We start from the raw sequence: 22,794 nt of genomic DNA on the forward strand, positions 1-22,794 counted from the left end.
CCCCCCCCCTCCCCCTCCCTCTTCCTGGCTGGAAATAATGTATGTGTTATCTGTTATGGGATTGTAGGGCTTCATAGGTTCTGCAATTAGCACCATCACCAAGTAATAGGCCTCACCTTCTCTTATTCAAAAGATATTCTTCACCTAGGCTGCTATTCCTTATGTGTAGGCAGAAACGGTGGATAGTGGGAAGAATAGATTTCGACTTGAATAGCGGTCTCTACCTTCATATTCGTTACCAACTTAGCAAGACATGTATAGTTGTCATAATATGGAGCTTCCCATTCTCTTAAGAGTTCTGTATATCTTATTATCAACCACCGTACCAGTCGTTGGTTATTTGTTGATTAGAAGGTCAAAATTCTTAAGTGCCTGCAACGCCAATGTTATCCATGGACTGAACTAAGATATACATGTTTCTACAGGATGAAGTCCGTTTGTTTGTGATTTCGATTGACAAGGCTAGAAAAGGGTAAGGTACTAGTTAGATGTGTATGAGGAAGGTTTTAAATCAGATCGTTTTAGGATAAGCTGAACTAGAACAAAATATATGGATTGTGATTTTAGTGAAAATGAGATTTGAAAATAGATTTCTTAAGACTGGTTACCAAGGGATACCCCTCACCCTCAAAACAAAAAAAGAATATCCCCATGTGATTATTTTCATTGTGTTGGTATAATCAGAAATAAGGATGAGGACTAGAGAGAGTAAAGAGGATGTTGCTCACATTGGAACTGGTGGGATATAGAGCAGACCGGAGAGCAGGCTTCTTGAGTGGTCTATGACCGACACAATAGATTAAACTATAGGAAATTCTAATTAGATGGACATAAGATTTGAATTGGGGTGGGGGTGGGGGTGGGGGTGGGGGGACACTATATATGCGAAAAATGGTCGTAGCAATGGTATGATGTTAAGATGGCAGGTAACATCTCCAGGAAGGATAGAACCAGAAAGGGTTGTTTTAATGAAACATAGGAATAACAATAGAGGCAAAATTTGATCATGTGTGATGAACTTCAACAAATGCAGCAGTAAGGAGTGATATGGTGCAAAATGTCTGAGGTGTGAAAGGATAAGGGGAAGCTAAAGTTATGTATTATGGTGAGAAAGTTTCGAGTCCCTATGATTTAACGTTAGATATGAACTAAATGAAGTGGAATGGTGGGATAATATTTATGTAGACATCCCCAAGTTGTTAGAATAAGACTTGGTGAGTTTGAATTCATGTATGCCGATGCATGCCTACAGTACTCTATGCATACTCCCATGGTCTTGGGTTTTTCAAAGCTCTATGTTCCACACGGCCACTAAAACATGACATGTAAGCAAGGGAGCTAGGGTCTGGCCTCCTCTGACTTGCCATGTGGCAGATTTTTAGGACTGTTTAGGAAAGGCTTCCTAAATGGTCTGTGTAGGAAAACTGTCCCCAAATTAACTTTGAAACATTGGGTTGAAGACCTGACTTCGACCTTTTCTCTATATTCTATTTTCCTATTAATATTTATTCAACCAGGAGAAATATTTGATCATGAGACAATTAATGACTTTTTGATTCTGTTGATTGCACAACTAATGCACTATGTAATCAGCCATAATACACGAATGGCACAGATTTTTGAGGATCTCTTTTTTCAATAGCCAAAACTCTGATTTTGGTTTGGCAATCTTCCAACCCAAAACCCATCTAAATTGGCCCAATACCTTTTTTTTATTGAAAGGAAAACTAAACTTCCAATAACAGTTTATAAAGCTGTTGGGAGCTGTAAAATGAAGTTGAGGATGTTGGAAGTTGAAAGAACAAAACATGAAATGACTGTGAGAAACTACTTGAATACTTATGATTTAGGGGAATATTGAAACCTATAAAGGTAGTGGCGAACCTGTGGCGCAACGGTTAAAGTTGCATTATTGCAATATGTTGGTCACACGTTTGAAACTTGGAAACAGGGTGCAAGGCTGCATACACTTACCCCTCCCAGACCCTGCAGTAGCAGGAGCCTCGTGTACTGGGTTGCTCTTTTCTTTTATTGAACCTTGTAAAGCTGAAAGGCAGAACAAGTTCCTACAGCTGTTTCCTAGTGATTGAATTAAGGTTTACTTGAGTTTTTTTTTTTTTTTTTTTTTTTTTTTTTTTATGATGTTCTAAATTCATACACCTTTTCTTTCTTAGGTGCATAAATTATAGTTTGTTAAGTGACCTACATTTCCAAGTCAAATAAATATAAAGCACAATGTGGATCTTCATTTGAGTGTTTCTCTCTAAATTGTCTTCTTTGTTGTCCTCTTGTTTTTGGTGGATTAATTGTACTTGCTTGTTCTACTCTATGTATCCTTTCTTACATTTATGTAGAAGATACCATATCTCATTGCTTTCCAGTGAATAATATAGGTTTGAAGTGCTTCATGAATCCCGTAGTGGTGTCTCATGAATTCCATCTGTAAATAACATAGGTTTGACGTTCTTGGTGTCTCATAAATTGTACTTGCTTGTTCTATTCTATGCATCCTTCCTTACATTTATGTAGAAGATATTATATCTCATTGCTTTCCAGTGAATAACATAGGTTTGAAGTACTTGGTGAATCCCCAAGTGGTGTCTTGTAAATTCTCTCTGTAGATAACCATTTTTCAGAATGTTTGGTCTGGCTCTGGTCAGGATGTTATCCAAAGTATGCATGTTATGGGAGGATTATATCTTCTTATTGCTCTTTGGTAGGTGTGTCAGTGGGCACCTGTTTCCTTGCCATACTTGTCCATAGAATGGAGGAATGGTTAAGAATTTCATATTCTTTAAGAAAACAGGTAGGTTAAAGGGTAAGAAATTCTTACTCTCCCCATTTACCCATATACTCATCCAGATAAGGCGAATTAAGTAATTTTACACACACATTTAGTCCGTATACCCATATCTCATTACATCTAATATATCCAGATACACTCGAATCTTAAGCCTGTAGCCCATTTGGAATCTCCAACCTGAATGGTTAAGAGAGCATTATCGAGGCTTTACCTGCCTTGTTCACCCATAAAGTAAAGGGATCTTCTAGGGTGAGGATAAAGAACCCCCACCCTTTCGATGGTAAAGTCTATGACCATTACCCTGACCCTACTATTTTTTTCAGTACGCCAAACAGAACTCAAAACATCTATACATCTGCCTGTTTTGAGAATGATTTCCTTGATTTGTGTGTTAATTAACAGAGTCTGTCAGCAGCAAACAGATGAGGCTTTGATAAATCTTGGATGTCAATGTCGAGGTGGGCTTGCAAATGTGCACCTGTCCTGCATAGAAATTTGGTTTCGTACTAAAGGTTCAAATAAATGCGAGATATGCCAGTAAGCCACTTTGGCCATTAGTTAGATTTAGTCCAATTCCAAACATCATATCGATGGGTTCTTTAATGTTTTATGCAGGCAAGTAGCTGTGAATGTGCCACCCCCAGAATCCCAGGCAAGTGTGGCAACTTCTAAGCATTCTGATCCTTTAATTCATTATAGATTGTAATTTTTAACCGTATTTTTTTTTTTTGGTTTCAGCAGACAAATTATTGGGTTTGGAGGGTTGGACCAGCCTTTAGAGAGTCTAGTGTTGCACAAGGACGTGAAAGGGTATGTATCCGTGTTACAGTGGCAAAGCTACAATCACTCTTGTTGTCAGATACTTTGCCATTCCCTGTGTCCTTTTTGCCTCTCTGGGTATAAAATTTCTGGAATTTTCTGTTAAATTTAGTCTGCTGCTTATCATTCTCTTCTCGATAGGGTTGCTTCAATCCACTATGGGTGGCTTTCTCAATACTTATTGGGGGTCTCCTACTAGATGTGCTGATATCCATTTCCCTTGGTGTCTCTGCGCTGCCTGTGAACATTATAATTGGTAGTAGCTCCATCCTTGCCCATAACTTTGCATCTCTCTGTCTTACTCTGTTCTTACTCCCAAAAAGAGACGATAGCTGATATGGACTTGAGGGGTACCTTGCAGGTGTTCTCATCGTACTAGGACTTGGAACTGCGCTTCGGCTTGCACTGGAGTGCTGCCATGAGTGGAGTTTGAGAAGAGTTGTGCAAAGGGTGGAAACAAATGTTGACGCAAGCTACCATCCTGCGGTGTAGCCAAATTTGTAAATAAGAAATGGGAAAAGGTTTCCCATGCAGTCACTGTATTGTACGCCCTTTTTTGTGTTTTTTCTTGTTCTCTTTCCACCCTTGACCATGTGTATCCATGTAGATGATACGGTTTCCCCTACACTGGTGGTGTGGGGAACCTCTCCCGTAAAAAAATTAAGAATTAGAAATTAATGGGTGTTTTACTTTTTTTTTCCCCCCTTTCTTATTTGCACTTGGCCTTTATGGAAAACACCTCGCTCTTAAATGATTTGCTCCCTCCCCGTTCCTGGATGTTAATCTTGCATTATATATTATAATGTAAAAAAAAATTAAAATAAGTGGATATAGCATCACCTTTTTTTTTTCTCGTCAATTATTATGTAAACTTACCGTTGCCTCGTGTAGCCATAGATGGCAGTTGTGAATGTTTTCGCAGAGTGTAAAGGGTAAGTGTAATCTCCAATTCTCCTTTGCCATCTGTATGATTTTATTCACTTTGCCTCAGCTGCTTCTTAAACTAATACATTCCATCTCTATGTCATCCCGTTTTAGTTTTCTCAGGTTGAAGGGGGGATTCAGGTTCTACACAATTTGACCTCACTCAAGAAGATCTGGTTGCACTCCTAACGCATTTACAAGGCTCTTTCTGGATGCTTATGAGTTGAAGTCATAGAACATTACCCTCGATTGATATTTTGGCAATGACCAATCTATGCTCCTTTGCCACTGCATCTTCTGAATGGGTATCCCCGTTGTTCTCCTGTCCAACGAAAGCCCGGGACAGGGTCTGTGATGGCCACCTCCGGCTAGAACCTCCATCAAGACGAGATGCAACAGCCTTTGGCACGAAATTCTTGTATCTGAGAAATCCTCTCTTCCTGACGAGGACAGAAGATGGAATATAATGTACTTTGTACTTTATATTCCATTTTGTACTTTGTGCCTATTAATAGAACAAGGCGCGAAATGCTAATCTGCAAGTAACCGAAAGCAAAGGCGAGCAATAAAGGATAGGAGTAATGAAAGAGAGAAGCACTTTTTCAAACTTGGAATGAGGGAGAGACATATGTTGGAAATGGTGCAGATGCAATTGAGAGAGGTTTAAAGGAAAGAAACCAAGCTATACTTCAGCCAGTTTTAGTGCAGGTTTGAATAAAAGAAACCAATTAAGCCATACTTTAGTTTAGATCTTTCAGGACTATATGAAACTTCATATTGGTAGTTCCTACTGTTTGAGATGGTGAACTGAATTGTATGAACCTGCCAGATAATAAGAACCAGGGCAACTTCTTATTATGATGAGCTACAAAAGAACGCAACCAGACACTACACTTTTACATATATAATGGAAAACGTTCTAAGTGTTGTTACCATGAATAAACAATTAAGGGAGGTTTTTGTAGAAAAATGGTATCAAAATATTGAGAGAGCACACTTGTCTTTGGTTGTTGAGCTTTTAAAAGATCTTCAAACCACGGATTCTTAGGAATCCTGTAACAAAATATGTTATCAAAATAGACGGGTTGAGTCGTGTTTTGATTGGTGATTGCCTATATTGCTTCAAAAACATGCTTCGCCTCCATTGTCCATCAAAATACCATTTTGTTAAGTTGAAATCATCACAATGAGTCATTTTCTAAACTTTGAACTCACTTGACACTCTCCTTAAGACCGTAAACACCTCCAATGGTGCAATCAAGTGAGTTATATATCGGCCTCCAAGATGAAACAACCCAATGACACTCCTAGTAGTCGTGCACTCAACTGCTAAACCCCTTCGAGTACTGCAACGTTGTGCTCAAACTAAAGATAAAACACTGAAAAAGAAATTTAAGTAAAGACACTCAAAATGAGAGTAAACACAAGATCTCAATCCTCACAATACACCATAAGTTAAGTTGAGTGAACTTTATAATTGGTCATTGGTGTGTACAATGCCTGGAGATCCACTCTATTTATAAAAGAAAATAGACTTCTAGAAAAGACATGAAGAGACAAAGTCTCTCAAGGAGAAGAAGAGATAAGGTCCCTCAAAATGAACAGACAAAGACCCAAGTCTCTCATAGGAAGAAAAAGAGATAAGATCTCTCAAATTGAAGAGACAGAGACTTCATAAAGTGAAGTAAAAGGGTCCCAAAGATGAAGAGACAAAGTCCTAAAAATGAAGAGACCATATTAAGCGTTATTTCTAAATACATGAAAGGTCATTGATAATACATAAAGATAAACATATGAGAAATCATACAAAAAGATATAAAGATGGTCAAATGAAATGAAAAGACACAAGAAATCAAAAGGTAATTCGAATCTTATAATCATTTAAATTCCAACAGTTTTGAATAATAAATAAAAAAAAAAAAAGTTAATGTTACTAACAAATCTCTGGAGGAAGCATACTCTTAATCCCAAATGAATTATCATATAGAAAAAGGTTCTTGAGCAAACTAGATTGGATGGAATCTCCCATGTAGTCATATATATGCCCCCCCCCCCTCCCCTTATTGACTTACAAATTCCCTCTTTGCATCTCATCTGTTCAATCAATTTGCTGTTGCATTTTACTCTCTCTCTCTCTCTCTCTCACTCTCAAATTTTTTTTTTTTTTCTTATGAATAATAAAAACCTTACGTTAAGATAAACAATCAACTACAGCATTGCAAACATGATCATACGAACTCATACTCACGTATTGTTCCTAGCCCTATAAGCTAGCGCAGTTGCACATGGTACATTGTATTGTTATTATAGACCCAAAATGTTCTGAAAATAAGAACAACACTGAATCTCAAGCAAAGTTCTAAAGCATCCACATGGCCATCCTACTTTCTTCTTCTTCGGAATCAGCTTCTCCATACTCGAGCACGTTGTGCATATCCCACCTGCAAACTCTCTTTGATTCCTTGGAGAAGGCCCCTAGCCTATGCTGCGATCTCATCTCCTGCCACGCCATTATCAAACCCCACAAAAGGTTTAAATATATTTTTATACAAAATTACTGATGTCCAAGTAACTTCACAGGTTACAGAATCATAGTCTTTAGCCAATATGATCCGTGGATGACCCATGGTTAAGGTAATTAACAAATGTGTTGAGATTCTCAACAATCCAAAGAGATCATAGTTCATCATGCCTCTAATGGACAAGGGGAGATACATAAATCTCTGAATGTGGACTCATGAACCAGAATTAATTCCTCCATTGATTAAACCCTCTATTTCCTGATGATTTGACCGGCCATAAAGGTTCAAGACACCACCGTAACGATTACAGATGAGAATAGCATAAGGGAGAAGAGAGAGGTTGTTGAATTGCATCAATGGAGTACACATGATGCTCAAAGGGATTCTCAAAGCTAAATTTTCTGATTCAGAAGCCGACCATGCACTCCATGACCATACCCTCAAAAAGAAATAAAAATGTTTCATATGTCTCACTAGTCAAGCTTGTAATGCCATCATCTATGGTCACTAAGAAACTGAAAGTGTTAAGTTTGTCTCGAATTCTTGACCCGTTTTGAAGATTGACCCGATCCGACATATTTTGGTGACGACCCGGATGGAAAATTTTCTGAGATCTGTGATGGAAGCAGAGGGCTTGCCCGAAGCCCATCACTGATGTCGTATGGGGGTGCGGGGGCGTAGTCCCGGCGGTATGGTTCGACTGGATCGACGGCGACCCGATGGGTCGAACCGCTATTTGGAGTATATATATAATGTACTATTGCTTGTTGAGAAAGTCATTGTATTTTAGGGTTTTCACGAAGCTAGGGTTCAGGGCGAGTTCTTCCTCGCCGTTGCTAGGGTGTAATCTCTCTTTTGCATATTGAATATCTTCTTCTTCGCCTGAGGACGTAGCACATCACCCTGGTGTGTGAACCTCGTTAAATCTCTGTGTCGTACGGATCTATTGTCTCCCTTTATTCGTGTTTCTTGGTGTTTGATCTAACAGAAAAAAACATAAAAAACGAAACAAAGGGGGCAAAGTGAGGAAGAAATAGATGTAGAAATAGAAAGAACTTTCGGAAACGAAGGAGACTAAACAGGAACATGAGGATTCCACCCGAAGAGAAGGATCCTACCCTTCCTTTGTTTGGAAGAAAATGGAGGATCCAGACAAAATAGATGAAACGAAAGAGATCCGAGTGAATGAAAACGTAAAAACAAAGGATGAATTCCACTTTCACTTTAGAGGAGAAGAATTGAATTGAAGGAAAGAAAATAAAACATGAGAGAAAGGGAGAGGAAATGAGAAGAAGGGAAGCCTGGATAAGAGGGTTTCACTTTCTTATGAAACTCCAATTCTCTCTCTCTCTCTCTCTCTCTCTCTCTCTCTCTCTCTCTCTCTCTCTCTCTTTTGGAGCTTTGCTTAAGTCATGGGGGAATGCTCTTTCACAGAGCATTTGGTGATTAGCTAATAAACCACCACATGCTTAAGAAAGTGAAACCCAAAATGTTCCAAAGAAGAAAGGGAACAAAACTCTCAAAGGGTATTTTAATGAAAAGGTAAGAATATAAAATCTCAATATAGAAGGGTAATTTAAGTATGGGTTAATCTGTTTGTCACTTTGGCGATTACAATATAAGTTGTAACATCTCTTTTATGTCCATCAATAGATAATCATTATTCTTGCCACTTTAAGAATTAAACTGTCATTTCACTTTTGGTGAATTGAATGAAAAATTATTAAAAGTTTGTATTTTATGGGTATTAAGGTAAATCTATCGTCATAAAAACAATAAAGGGAGTGTCGGTTACTCACTTTTCGCAGGTGGAGAAGAACTTCTTGTAATTTACACATTAAGACATGTTTCTTAATTATTTGTTTTTTATACTGTATGAATGACTTTATTTATAATTTAACTTCAATTTATTTTTAAATTTCAAACACATTCCTAATCTATAACAAATTACATGTGAATCAAATATTAGTTTTGCCTCTCCCAAACAGATTGGTTCTTTCACCAAGAATTAGATATCAGATCACCGCTTGATTTGGATTGGAATTAGTGGTCATAGATATTGATTTCTGAGCATAAGAAACCATGACCTAGATTTCATTATTCCGAATAAAAGGATAGGATGATAACCCTAAATTAAATTATATAAATCAGGGTTAAAATCAGAGCCAGTTTGAGTTGGGCTGGATTAGGCCTAGTTAAAGTACAATATTATACGATCCAACTTATCCCTATAATTAGCATTGTGGAGATCATTGGGATGGTTATATTCATATGTGAAAAGTGGTATTGGGTTTAGAGTAGAATATGTGTAAATTGAATGAAGTAAATATTTTGGGTATCCTATTTAATAAGGAAAGGAGTACCAATCAATCATTTTTTTATTGCAATCTACATATATCACTAATCCATAATTGTTATGTGAGAAATCTAAATTCACCCATATCACTAATTCTAAAATAGGTAAAAGGTTACAATCAATCCACCTACCATACATATCATTTCCTTGATATCAGACTTAAATATATTTTTTTTGAATTGGATTTGAATATTGGGAATTTGGAAAGACAAATCACGTGGATGATGCATGATCTTAGTAATAAGTTGAACTCTCGCAATATGAAATCAAACCCAATGATTCTCTTATGTAACTATTGTTTTTCTCGATCTCCTTCATGAAACACTCGATCTCCTTCAAAGAAAGTTCAATCTCTAGTTTTACTACTACGATGAGTTAAGCATATCATTGTTTTTTTTATGGAAGAGTTAAATTAAGAAAGTGAATAAAGAAGATTGGGATGGGATCTTGGGGTCGGATTTCCTAATATACCCTTGAACTAAATGGATGAATTTGGAAAAAAGAAATCAATTAATAGTGGTCAATTAATATTATGAAATTACGTCAATTATCCTCTATTAAAATTGAACTAAACTATGTACTAGGTTATCTAATGTCTGGTTACAAATTTTGTTTGTAACCTGCTCGGTTACAAATAGATGAACCCTTTAAGTATTATAGAAATATTGAACAAACTAAACGATATAAACTTAATAAAGTTAATCTACTAGTAAAATCTAATCGGGGATATAATTTCTGAAAATATGGGGAGAGATTTGTAATAAGAGCAGTCAAGGAAGGGACATAACTCAGAACTTTATTATACAAAACTAAAGATTGAAAGTAGAGTTTAGGGTTTCTGTCCTTATCATATCCGTCTAGAAAAACGGTAATTCATGAACAAAGTGTGGTCTTGGGATTCTCTATACGGTACCCTTGGAAAGCTATCTCTGGGCCCACCCTCACGATGAATCCTAAGAAATTTGACTGCTGCCTTGGTATTCTGATCTAAAAGTTAATAGAAACAATGGGAAGAGGAAGGAAGAACACAGGACAACAGAGGAACATTCCATTACCAATTTATCTATACACCACCGTCCTGAGGATTGGCAAAACACTAACTATTCTCTCTCTCTCTCTCTCTCTCTCTTAATTGATCTAAGATATTTAAGATCTCGGTTTTGGCAGAAGAAGAAGGACCCACGATCAAATCTGATTTTTCACCTTTCGTCTTCATTAGACCGACCGAGAGGTCTGAGAATCCTATTCAAAAGGCCCAGCATGGTAGCATAAGTAAGACAGGACAAAAGGAAGCTTCTCCGGCAACGGATAAGAACAAGGAGCTCATGGGCAGAGAATCAGAAGCATGGTTTGAAGAATCGGAATTGAAATCAGATCACGGATCGAATTGTAAATGTGGTTGATTCGAATCAATCAATTGGTATTTGATTTTTAGGATCCAAGCCGTTTCTGATTGGAAGAGGATCAGAATTAAAAATCTATATGGACCAATACCGTGATCGATTCCGATTGCTTCAACCATGCTCACAAACGCCCAATATATGGTAGTAAGTTATCATAATTTTCATAAAAAAAATTAAACTATCATCATCAAATCAAAATCTTTCATTTTTTTTTTTAATTTTTTGGTTGAAAAGTCAAAATCTTCCCCATGAAGGAAAGCACGGGCTGTGGCTTTTGTGGCACGTCGAATGGAGGGTCCCACTGCCTTCTCTCTTCACTGGCCGACAGATTGGTAAGACGGTCAGCGTCGGACACTCCTTCCGGGAAGATTCTAGAGCCACCCAACAAGTAGCCGACACCGCGCGGCACGAATCAAGTTCAAGAAGTCCCCAGTACGGACTGATGACGACATATATCCTTGTTCTCGGTTTTCTGTTGGTCCAGTGAAATATATATAGCCTTTACCTTCCCTTGCCATCCTATTCGTTATAATTAACTAAATGGAGGTTCTACCGAAAAGAAAATTAATTTGAGGGAGGGAGCATAATGAAGACTTGCCCTCGTTTTCTTTTTTTAAGTCTAGAAAGAAAATAAACATAACTATCGGAATTAACATAATTAATACATCATTTCAACAAAATTAATCGATTATTTTCTAGTTCTTTGGCCATCTCATTAAGCATACTAATAAATAAGTTATTAATCTTGAAATAAAAAATATATGAGATGAAAAATATTATATTTTTAAACGGATGGATATAGAAATTCAAGGCCAAGAGTATAAATTAATTGATTGTTTCCTCCTTATCGCTTTAAATGGTATTCATGATTCATCTTTTTTCCATTGCCACTTTTATCCCTGATAGAAATTCATTCAAAGTTATTTCATTATCTTTTCCCATCAATAAATAATTTGCCTCATTTTAACTTTTATAAGCTCCATAATTGTCTCTTTTCATAGATGTAGTGTTAGTAACTTTGGCTTAAAAAGTCGGGATGAAGTTGTGGGATCATATCTTGTTATATACATATATAAATGGGTAAATATGTATAAGAGTGGGTGGTCATTTACCCTAGTAATGTCTACTTAACTTGCCTCTGATCAGCAACACTTAGTAAAATAATAGATAAAAAAATAAAAAATAAAAAATATATTTTTTATTTTTTTAAGAATCAATGGATATTTTCTACCCAATAAAAGAAAGGGAGGGAAGGACGAAGGGAAAATCGGATTTCCGGATTTCTGGATTTTCGCCACGCGGTTATGGTATAGTGCTGTGAAATGTGATTGTGTGAAGTGGAAGGATTTAAAACGCGTTTTGGGTTCGGGTCCATTTCTATCTTTCTTTTCTTAATCTATTTGGAGGGTGAACTGACAAGACAAAGTAGATCCACTAACTTTAAATTTAGGGTAATTTACAATATTACCCCCTAAAGAATATCATAATTTTAACAACACCTTTTTTATTTCGTTAAATTAGATTCATTATCCTTTACTGTCAGTCACCATTAAGGAATATACCTAATTTGCAGATATCAGTAACTATATATTATTTTAAATATCAAAATACCCTTGTAAAATATGAAGTACCAAAAATATCCTTATAATAAACTAATATTTCTTTCACCCAAATCCTAATGGTTGAACCACAGACGATCGTTTAGTGGCAGCCAGCAGGCAGCGGCAGTGGCAGCCAACAGCCAAAGACCAGTAGCAGCCAATAGCCAGCAAGCAGCGGCTAGCGGTAGCCAATGGAATCTCATTGAAATTGAGAACTGTGAGTTATAGATCCTATGAGTCACTTCCATCTCCCGCGACTTTTCCATCACCGTGAGAAAGGGGAAAGGAAAGAAGAAGACGAAGCAACTACTTCTATGTTGGATCCAAAGCAGCGGAAGTCATCGAAGCTTGAACGACGTGATGCACTCAAGAACTTCAATTACGATCCCTTCGGTTTGTTTTCTTATTCATCTGCTTCATCATCCTCTGATTCTCTGAATTTTTGGCCCTAAAGATTTGGGTATTTTTTTACCAAAAAAAAAAGAAGAAGATTTGGGTATTCCAACATATGCTTTGGAGGTGGGTAAATTTCGGCATTTCTCTATTGTACTCCCTACGTCTCGATTATGCAAAATTGATAGTCCAACTAACCAAGAGGAGAAGAGGTGGATCACAAGGATGACGATCAGCAGGACAACGCTGTAAGATAGGGAAGAAGGGTAAAATCATCATTTTAAAGTTTCATTTAACAGTGACTAATGGTAAGGTGCTTGAGTCTAATTTGATGAAATAGAAAGAGTGATCTTATAATTGTGGTATTCTTTAGGGGTCGCGTTGTAAATTATCCTTAAATCTTTTTACTTGCTTCGGGACGCTTTCGTGGAAACTTACATACACCATACGCCCACAGACAGAAGGAAATGAGAAGGAAATAGTGGCACGCACGCACGCACGCACGCTCGCTCTAAGAAGAGAAGGGGTTTCAAAGATGATCTGCAAATTCGTTTTTTTTTGTTTTTCATATTCTTGAGCTTTGGTAGTCCCGTGCGATTTTGGAGAATATAGTGAGAGATCGCTTACAACTACTGGTCTAATTTTGTTGTTTTTTGGAGAGTATCTGAGGAGGAAGATGGCTGTATTGTCTTTGGAATCTCTACCATTAGGATTTCGTTTCCGTCCCACAGACGAAGAACTTGTGAATCACTATTTACGTCTCAAAATTAACGGGAGGGATTCCGATGTTCAAGTAATTCCTGAGATCGATGTTTGTAAGTGGGAGCCTTGGGATTTGCCTGGTAAGTTTCAACTTTCAACTTGCTTCCCAACTTAGGGTTTTTTGAATCCGTTTCTGTTTTCTAATTGAGTTTGATTTCTGCTAGGCTGAGATGATTTTGACGATTTGCTTTACTCTTCTCTATATTATTTACGGCGATCTATCTCCTTTATTTGCCTTTTGCTTTTCGTATCCTTAATTTTTTAATACGATGCTCTTCAGGATTTCGTTTCCTAGGCTTGTTTCCTCCGATTTTCTGCGGTTCCCTTTTGCTGTTGCTTCATCATTTTCTTTCCAATTTATGCAGATTTATCGGTTATTAAGACGGATGATCCTGAGTGGTTCTTCTTCTGCCCTCGTGATAGAAAGTATCCCAACGGTAGTCGATCCAACAGAGCCACTGAAGCCGGCTACTGGAAAGCTACTGGTAAGGATCGCACTATCAAGTCTCGCACGAACTTGATCGGTATGAAAAAGACCTTGGTTTTCTACAAGGGTCGTGCTCCTAAAGGTAAGAGGACCAACTGGATAATGCACGAGTATCGGCCCACCGAGAAGAACCTTGATGGCACAAACGCTGGCCAGGTCTGCTTCTTCCTTCCATCGCCGTTTATTCTTCTTCTTTATTTTTTGGGGGGAGGGTGGTTTGATTTGGAATGTATTGCTTTAGTGTTTAACATTGCTGCTAGTGGAAATTCTTAGTTTTCATCTGCGCTTGTTTCTATGGGCTCTTTTCTCTTTTCGTTGGGCATAAAAATTATATATAGTTTTAGCATTCTTCTAAATTTATGGTATCTGTTGGTTTATGCGATATGTTTGATGTTTAGTCATGAAGCGTGGAATTATAGACGATTGTGCATATTTTCCAGAAAAGGGGGGAAGAAATAGAAGAAAAATCACTTAATTTCTTTCTTGGAGAAATATTGCTAAATAATGTGCTATTAGTGATGGCATAGGAACCTAGCTGTGTAGTGGATCTGGCTTTAATGGACTAAAAAGAGTGTGTGTCTTCTTCTTTCATCCTATTAGGTCAGAATGGATCAACTTACATAGTGTGTCCTCATTCTTAGATTTTGTTGTCATTGCTTCTCTAATTTCTTGGGCACCTGATCATAAACTTGTGAATAACATTTTTCAGGAATATTCTTTAAAATTCAATATTGAAAAAAAGCTGCTGGGGTTCAAATTTCCACCACTGCTAATATTTCACATTTTCTGCATTTCCTCAATTCATTTCTGTCGTCCACATTTGGCAGGCTGCTTTTGTCCTCTGTCGTCTATTCAGGAAGTCTGATGAGAGGGTTGAAAATTCAAACTGTGATGAAATTGAACCTTCTGGTTCATCTCCTACCAAGTCTTCTCCTGATGAAATACAGTCATCGCTAGCATTGGTTGAATCAACTCCAGAGTCAGATATGCAGGTTGGAAAACAACCGGCAGGTATTGAGAGGTGGCTGGATGATAAGTCTGACAATGTTAACTCTGACATTTGCACTAGCAATATGGCTTCCGATTTTGAAGATCATGACCAAGATGCTACCACTACTGAGGTGGGGGGAGATCTTTTATAGTTGTTTATATGTCTATATATATATATATATATATATTTCCTTTCATCCGCTGGAATCTGAGGAAAATCTAAGACTGAAGCTAGATGGCTTGTTTCTTTTTACACTTACAGGTTGATCCGCAGCTTGTGGAGGATTTAAAGTTCTTTTGTGACCCATCTTTTACTGAGCCATTAGATTGGAAGGTTTTCTCCCCTTTGCAGTCAGAGATGTTTTCTGGCCAGGGTCTTCCATACATGAATTCCCCCTTTGCTGATAACTTTGGCAATAACAATAGTGGTCAGGGTTTTCAAGATGGCACAAGTGAGCAGGATGTTTCTATCTCTGAATTCTTGGATGCTGTCATCAATAACGAAGGCTATTCCTTTGAAGAATCAATCAGTTCGAAGAATTCAGCTCCAAGGAGTGAGGCAACTGTTAGTCCTGTAATTCAGCAGCCTAAATATGATGATGGCTCTGGTAGAGTTTCCATGATTTTGGCCAGTGAATGGCCATCTTCCTTTGGCAAGGACAGTGGATCGAGCAGTGATACAGATACTGAAGCAGCACAATTGCAGGTGAATTGGAAATTTCAAATAATATTATGTGTTTTTTGATGAATTCTCATAGCCTACCCTTAGATTGTGAGGGTTGGCGTAGGTAAGGGAAAGGAACTATTGTTTGGTCATGCACCCAAAACAGTGTAGTTTCAGGGTCCATTGTTTTGGGGGGGTTTGCCACTTGTTATTAAGGTCATGGACCAGGTGCAAGTGTGTGACACTTGTATTAGGTGTCTGACATTGCTGCTGCTTCTGCTTTAAATTGTGTGGAAATATATGGTGACTGGCGGTCGCCCCCAGCACAAAAATTTGAAAGGTAGCAATTCAAAGTGGAAGTGTGGGTAGGTTTAATGGAGGCTATATGCATAGTCAGATTTCAATCATACAGTTGAAAGTCTAAATAGCACCCTATGAATGTCCTTTACTTCTTTCAAATCACAGTTTTGAAATGATCGTCTATATATTGGTGATTTTCATCTCTTGTATTGACTGTTAAATTCTGTGGTTTTTCGAGTTTCAGAATATTAACGTTGTGTAATTGTTTTGTGAATTTCATTATGATCCACAGATGGAAGCTTTGAACGGTTTCTTCCAGAATGACTCTTTTGTGCTTCCTGACTCTACTATGCAGAGCATTGGGAAGTCTACCAGTCAGAAGAACTCTGTCAAAAATGGTGGTGGTCCTATTGACACTGGAATCAAGATAAGGACTCGTCAAGCACAACAACAATCAGGTCCCCACAACTTGTCAACGCAGGGCACTGCTCCGAGGAGGATCCGTTTACAGACGCAGTTTTCCTGCAGGGGGACAATGTGCAACAAGGCAATGGCATCAAGTTGCGAAGAGGAACATGAAGTTAAGCCAAAAGTTGTTGAGGTGAGTGCTTTGAATAAAGCTAATGTGGAAAATATGCTTATGTTTTATTATGGGTTGAAGGTTTGTGAGTTCAATGAAAATTGTTGCATGCAGGCTATTTTTGGTTTGGACTCTTCTACAGTCGATAAGCCAGAGGGAGGGGAAATACTGGATCATTCTGGCATTGCTGAAGAACTCAAGGCGAAGCTCCGGTTGAGATCAAGAGGTGACACTGTAAAGGTCAGCAACCAATTTGGGGTGCTACTTGTGCGTCGTCGTTCAAATTCATCAGCTGTTTATATTGTTTGTGTAGCTGTACTTATATTCCTTGTTATAGTTTGTATTTCGGTATGGGGAAGGCTAACATCTTGATGTCTGCATAGAGCACGTACTCCATAGTCCATATGCTCGGCTTCTATTTTGTAGTTAAAAAATGTGATTTGGGAGTAGGGATAGATACCTTTTTTGTACATGTATGTAAACACAATTCCACTGATTTGTGTGTTTTGTAGTTATATGTATTTTATTGGACTTTTAGTAGTAGTGCTGTAACCATAAAAAAGTGTCTCCCTCTCCCCCCTCCTCTTCTCTTGATGGCCTTTATAAATGTTTTTTAGCTGGCCTGCTACTCTCTTTTATTTGGGTTGCGATTACCTCAACTTCATTAAGAGTAATTTTCGTGGTTTGGAGAATCCCTAAATCATTTTCCATGAATATTTTTTTTTTGGTAAAATTTTCCATGAATGTCAGGCTTTCCACGCTATCTCCTTCCTTATATGAATCCAATTTCATTTTCAATTTGAACGCCTCTTCTATGGTTTCTGACATGTCATCAACCATCTCCTTAATTAAAAAAACAATAATAGAGCTACAAGCCTGCGTCTTTCATTTATCATCTCCAATTACAAGCATTGTATTGGACCTTATAGAAATCAACTAAACGTGAGGTTCGAATAAAAGAATGATGGCAATGTTTGAGTGAAAGAGGAGGATTGGACTCTCGCTAGCCAACTACGCCACCACCCGTGTTACGTGGTAGACCTTTCATTGGACTTGGGCTAGTATTTTACTGCACTGGTGTCCACCACCGCACCAACAGGTGCTTGCCGGTAGACCTGTCTTCTTGATTCTGTTTACCACTCTACTCGATCGTGTTGACCAGTTGAGGCGGTAACAGGGTACCATGGTTTAGGATCCATGTTTTCTGTTCTCCTTAATGGAGGCAGCTGCTTACGATTTCCATCCATTGGGCTAAAAACGAATAAATCGGTAAAAAAACAGCCAGGGAAAGAGTTTCCTACAACCCTCTAGTGTAGGGTTCAGCTACCACATTAGGGTCCTAAATCATTCCCTTTATGTGACAAAGTCGATAATACCCTTCCTTTATTACGCAATATCATCCTTTCCCACCCATCTAAAGGTTAGATAAAGGAGGGATACGTTTGTTGGACAAAAACTATGAACATTTAAGATACGAAAATTTTATTTTCCTATCCAATTCTGTTTTTCTATGGTCCGGGCCCGGGTAGATTTTAATTAATTTTCCATTGATTCACTTCAAAACCAATGGAGATCGACCCATTGCCTGAGTTCGAAGGTTTACGCCTTTGACTGACCAAATAAGGTTCACTTCTTTAATATGATTTTACTGCTACGTTCCAAGCAAACAGGCCCTAGGAGCTTGAAAATTTAAAAATAAATGCAAGAGTATCTCAATGCTAGTTTAAGTTCAATTGGGGCCACTGCCTTAGAGACTTAATTCACCATGTACTAGTGAAGAAAGGGGTATAGAGTAAATATGTGGAGATGATCAAATATATGTATGAGGGAATGGTGACTGGTATGAGATTTGTGGGAGATTAGTACAAGAAAATCTCATTTGCGATTGGGTTGCATTAGGTGTCAGGCTTAAACCCTCATCTATTTGTGCTTATTATGGATGAGCTAACGTAGAACATTCAAGATAAGGTCCCGTGGTGTATGCTATTCCCTGAATATATCGTCTTGGTAGATGAGATAGGCATGGATTAATGCTAAGTTAGAACTATAGAGATCAATCTTAGAAACAAGATGCTTCAAGATTAGTTATACCATAATGAATAATGACATGGTGAGAATTGACGGAAGAAAGATACCGCAAAGTATCTCTTTGGTATATCTAAGATAAACTATAAGCAAAGACGATGACATAAATGATGATGTTTCACAGAGAATTAAAGTGGAATGGATAAGTAGAGAGGTGAGACCAGAGTTTTATGGGATCTGAATCCTCTCCATAGAGTGCATCGTCCATAAAGCGCCCATAGAGGCCTGGCTGCGCAACACGTGGAGGAAATAAATCCAACGGTAGTAAAGAGTGACACATCACTTTTGCCCATTTAACCCATTTATTCCCTATTTCGACCCATATCCGACACCCTAATTCGACCAAACCCACTCACCTCTCTAACCTCCATCCCAAAAAAGCAGAGGAAGGCGCCGCTGCAACCCCTGGTTCCGCTGGTGCGGTGAACATAATCTGGGCAGTGTTCTTCAACGGTGGCTCTCATTGGCGAGAAGGGTCTTGCTTGACAATGGGTTCGCAATTGCATTGACTTGAATTTGATTTTGATTTGTTGTAGATGATGTTGTGGTGTTGGTTGCAACAGTCGGTGATGGAGATTGTGACGGTGGGGTTACTGATATTGAAGATTGAGGATTGTATAATGGGGAGGAAGATGAGGAAGAGAAAGAAAAGGAGTTTTAGATTTGGATTTGGAGGAGGACTGGGTGGTGTGGAATTGATGGTGGAGGTGTTTCTGGTAGATTGGGAGGAGAGGCCGTGTTGGGTTGAAATCGGAAGAGATGCTGCAGCTTTCTTTTCCGATGTTAGCTTCAGATTCTCAATCTGAACTTCAGATCTCTTCTGATGCATTACATACATGCTATGATGAATGACGAATCAATCTAAACTCACCCTTGTTAGTTTCCTTTGCCTTACTTTTTTGCATCTTCTTCTATGAAAATTCATGAACTGAAAGCTTTGGTTCCGGTCGATTTTTTGTTCTTCTGTGTCTACGACCGTCTAGGAGAGAGAGAGTCAGGAGTTGCAGCGGGTTAGGGTGTGGGGTATGGGTGGAAATTGGGAGTGATGGGTTAAGTTGGTAAAACCATTATTCTTTATTTACAGTCATTGGATTCATTTCCTCCATGTGTCAGTGGGATCCGAGTACTATGCAACTAGCGTTCCCATTAAAGATCAAATGAAAGTTCTATAGAACTGTTGTATGATCGGCTATGATGTATAGGGCAGAATGTTGGACAGTTAAAAAGTGTTATATTACGAAGCTATATCTAGTAGAGATTAGGATGTTAAGATGGATGTACAAAAAAACTAGAAATGATAAAGGAATGATCATATTAGAACTGATCTGAGAGTTTCCTCGATCAATGACAAGCTTCAAGAAAATCATTTGAAATGGTATGACCATATTCAAGGAAGGCCTAGGGATGTCCGAGTAAAAATGAGTGATATGATTTTAATTGAAGGAACTAAAAGAGCGATGGCAGGCCTAAAAAGACTGTAGGAGATGATGTGAGAAATGACATGGATAGTTGGGGTCTTTTACCAAGTATAACCTCGGATAGAGCCTATTAAAGAGATAGGATCCATGTAGTAGATCCCATTTAGCTGAGATTCTCCTGATTTGTTAAGTTGTGCTTCTTTCCTCTTGCTTTCACCTTTCATTTTTTTTTTCATCATTCTCTAATCATCTCTCATTTGTCTTTGTTCATTTTTTATTTCTCATCTCATGTCATATCCCTATTTTCTCATTTGTTGTTCCCATTTTTCTATTTAGACCTCTGTTTTCTATACTTTGTTTTGTTTGGACCCATGTAGCCAACCCTATGTGTGTTAATTTTGAGTCGGCACCAGTAGGCCCGACCGAGCCCGACACATTTACAGCCCAACCTGTTTAATAAATGTGTCAGGCTTGAACGGGCGTTCACGGTGCAGGTAGCTAGCCCGCCAAGTGCCCTACCGAACAGACACGTTTATACACCCAGTTTGATCCGACTCATTGTAGCCTGACCCACTTTAATATTACATACAAATTTTATTTTTCCACTACTAGTAAGAAACTAATTTAGCTTTCTTACCCTATGCTTTGGAGTAAGATTTGATTTAATTAAACTTTGTTTTGTAAGTTGTAACGGTCATAATCTCGTTTTAGATTTTGTAAGAACAACCATATTCTCATATTATTTCTCTTATTTATTAAAGATTTGCGACACATATTTCTGGACCTTCAACCCACTTAAGAAAATTTTTTTAGGGTAGTCCCGTTTAAAGTTTGTTTAGAGCCCATCTAGACTTAAATAGATCCGTAGCCCAATTAAGGCCCAGTTAAGACCCGTTTAAGATAGCCCGCTTAAAACCCGACACCGACCGACCCAATCATAAATCGTACCATGCCCCCCAAAACTAGGCCCATTTACTTAAACGAGCGTTCACAATGCAAGGCTTTCAATTGCTGAAACCTAGTTAGGCCCGACCAAGACCAGCCCTCCCTGACCGATTGAAACCCCTAAGGCCCGACCCCATTAAGTTGGATAAGACTTAGTTTGATGTTATTTTTGGTGGTGGTGCTAGTGCTAGTGCCTCTCGTTCTCTGCTCACAAACTCCTAATGCTTTGGTTCAGTGGTTGTGGGTGCATCACCTTAGTTCCTCTTTTTTTTAGCCCTCCTCTAACCTCCTGGCAACTAGCACTGCTCCTAGGACATCACATCCTTCCATCCATTTTTCAACCTTACAGTAAAAGCTATATAGTAGATGGAGCTATATTCATTTAACTCCATTGGTGTTTTATATTGTCAAGTCCCATGGTCTAATAGAATAGGGTGTTGATGCATCAAGTCGGCGATTAGAATAGTAAAAACTTTAGCTAATCCATCTAGTATGGATCCTAGGGCCCGTTTGATAACATTTCAAGAAATGCGTTTCTACCGTTTCTGTTTCCAGAAACAACAGAAACGGAGTAAAAAGCATTTGATAAAACTGTTTTGTTTCACTTATTTTCAGAAATAGAAATAGAAATTTTTACTTATTTATGGTTCAAGAAACGACCTAGGCGAAACAAGTTCAACTTGTTTCGCCGTTTCTGGAAACGACTTGTGGCCATTCTTTCATTGGTTACTATCGACTTCTAAAAACATGACTTATCAAACACCTTCAATTCCGTTTCTGTTTCTAGAAATGAAAATTTATGCTTCTGCCGTTTCTTGAAACAGAAACGGTAAAAACGTTATCAAATGGGCCCCTAGATTTTACTGTTTTCAACTTTTTGTTGAGACATTCTTGAACGCAACATTGTTTTCTACCAATATAATGGAAAATAACACAATTGTTGACTGCATTAAAAGACAGCTTACAAATGGAATTGCGGGGTGGGCTTCGGCTATTTTTAATGATAATGAATGCTTATTCCTTGTTGCTCATTATTTGTTGACAAGAGAGGCTTCTGAAGCGGTCGCGAAGGGAACCTTAGTTGGGTTAGCAGAGGCTCTACAACGGGGATGGGCAGTTAAGGAGATTTGGTGTGACGTGCTCGATTTTGCAAAGCTAATGAACCCTAACCATTTTTTGATGTGGTCATGGTCCACGATAACTAGTAGAATTGAAATGGAGAAACTCTTGTTTGCTCCAGATTTTGTACTTAAAACATCCAACACTTATCCTATGTACGTCCTTAAATCGGTTGCTTCTTAGGTTGCAACATCTAAGGACTATGTCTATAACAACTTTGATTTTATTTATATGTAATGAAATTTCTTTCTTCTGATAGAGAGAGGAAAAAAAAAAAAAAAGACAACTTACAAATGGTGTCTTGGTGAGTTTGGTAGCTGAAGATTTTCGAAATCCACATCCTTTCTCTGTCAAAAGGAATGATAACTATACGAAAAGATCATAAATTTCCAAGGATACCTTTCCAGATAGGTACGGGTAGGAGAAGAATAAATTGTTCACACTTTCAAAGGAGTTTCAACAATGATAACAATTTGGGATAGAAAAATTTCTTTGTAGAAGAAACTCCAGAGTGAAAATTGATTATTGGACATAGATCTAAATGCAACAAAGGAATACCTTAGGATGGATGAGCTATACTACACTAACCTAAATCAAGATACTTTAGGAGCGCTAGATCTCAC

At 38.1% G+C, this 22,794-nt stretch overlaps 2 protein-coding genes across 2 annotated transcripts; both read left to right on the forward strand.

The window, feature by feature from the left end:
• The first annotated feature begins 2,148 nt into the window (after window positions 1-2,148).
• LOC122069684 lies at window positions 2,149-4,399 on the forward strand. The gene is made up of 5 exons (XM_042633749.1): window positions 2,149-3,340; window positions 3,419-3,455; window positions 3,545-3,613; window positions 3,764-3,878; window positions 3,984-4,399. The coding sequence occupies exons 1-5, from the start codon at window positions 3,081-3,083 to the stop codon at window positions 4,112-4,114; spliced, it is 612 nt and encodes a 203-aa protein (XP_042489683.1). The 5' UTR covers window positions 2,149-3,080; the 3' UTR covers window positions 4,115-4,399.
• Window positions 4,400-13,295: 8,896 nt separating this feature from the next.
• Window positions 13,296-17,230, forward strand: LOC122069695 (protein NTM1-like 9). The gene is made up of 6 exons (XM_042633766.1): window positions 13,296-13,663; window positions 13,949-14,226; window positions 14,898-15,191; window positions 15,323-15,766; window positions 16,317-16,625; window positions 16,719-17,230. Exons 1-6 carry the CDS (start codon window positions 13,498-13,500, stop codon window positions 16,974-16,976), a joined length of 1,749 nt encoding a protein of 582 aa, XP_042489700.1. The 5' UTR covers window positions 13,296-13,497; the 3' UTR covers window positions 16,977-17,230.
• The last annotated feature ends 5,564 nt before the right edge of the window (window positions 17,231-22,794 follow it).

The sequence above is a fragment of the Macadamia integrifolia genome, unplaced genomic scaffold (assembly GCF_013358625.1).
Source record: "Macadamia integrifolia cultivar HAES 741 unplaced genomic scaffold, SCU_Mint_v3 scaffold69, whole genome shotgun sequence".
Classification (NCBI taxonomy): domain Eukaryota; kingdom Viridiplantae; phylum Streptophyta; class Magnoliopsida; order Proteales; family Proteaceae; genus Macadamia; species Macadamia integrifolia.

Excerpts from the sequence above, each read along its gene's own strand:
- LOC122069684 (XM_042633749.1), top strand. The coding sequence starts at position 3,081 with ATGGTAAAGTCTATGACCATTACCCTGACCCTACTATTTTTTTCAGTA. Across the intron at positions 3,341-3,418 it reads AATAAATGCGAGATATGCCA|GCAAGTAGCTGTGAATGTGC; the intron begins GTAAGCCACTTT and ends TGTTTTATGCAG. Across the intron at positions 3,614-3,763 it reads TTGCACAAGGACGTGAAAGG|GGTTGCTTCAATCCACTATG; the intron begins GTATGTATCCGT and ends TCTTCTCGATAG.
- LOC122069695 (XM_042633766.1), top strand. The coding sequence starts at position 13,498 with ATGGCTGTATTGTCTTTGGAATCTCTACCATTAGGATTTCGTTTCCGT. Across the intron at positions 14,227-14,897 it reads ATGGCACAAACGCTGGCCAG|GCTGCTTTTGTCCTCTGTCG; the intron begins GTCTGCTTCTTC and ends CACATTTGGCAG. Across the intron at positions 15,192-15,322 it reads AAGATGCTACCACTACTGAG|GTTGATCCGCAGCTTGTGGA; the intron begins GTGGGGGGAGAT and ends TTACACTTACAG.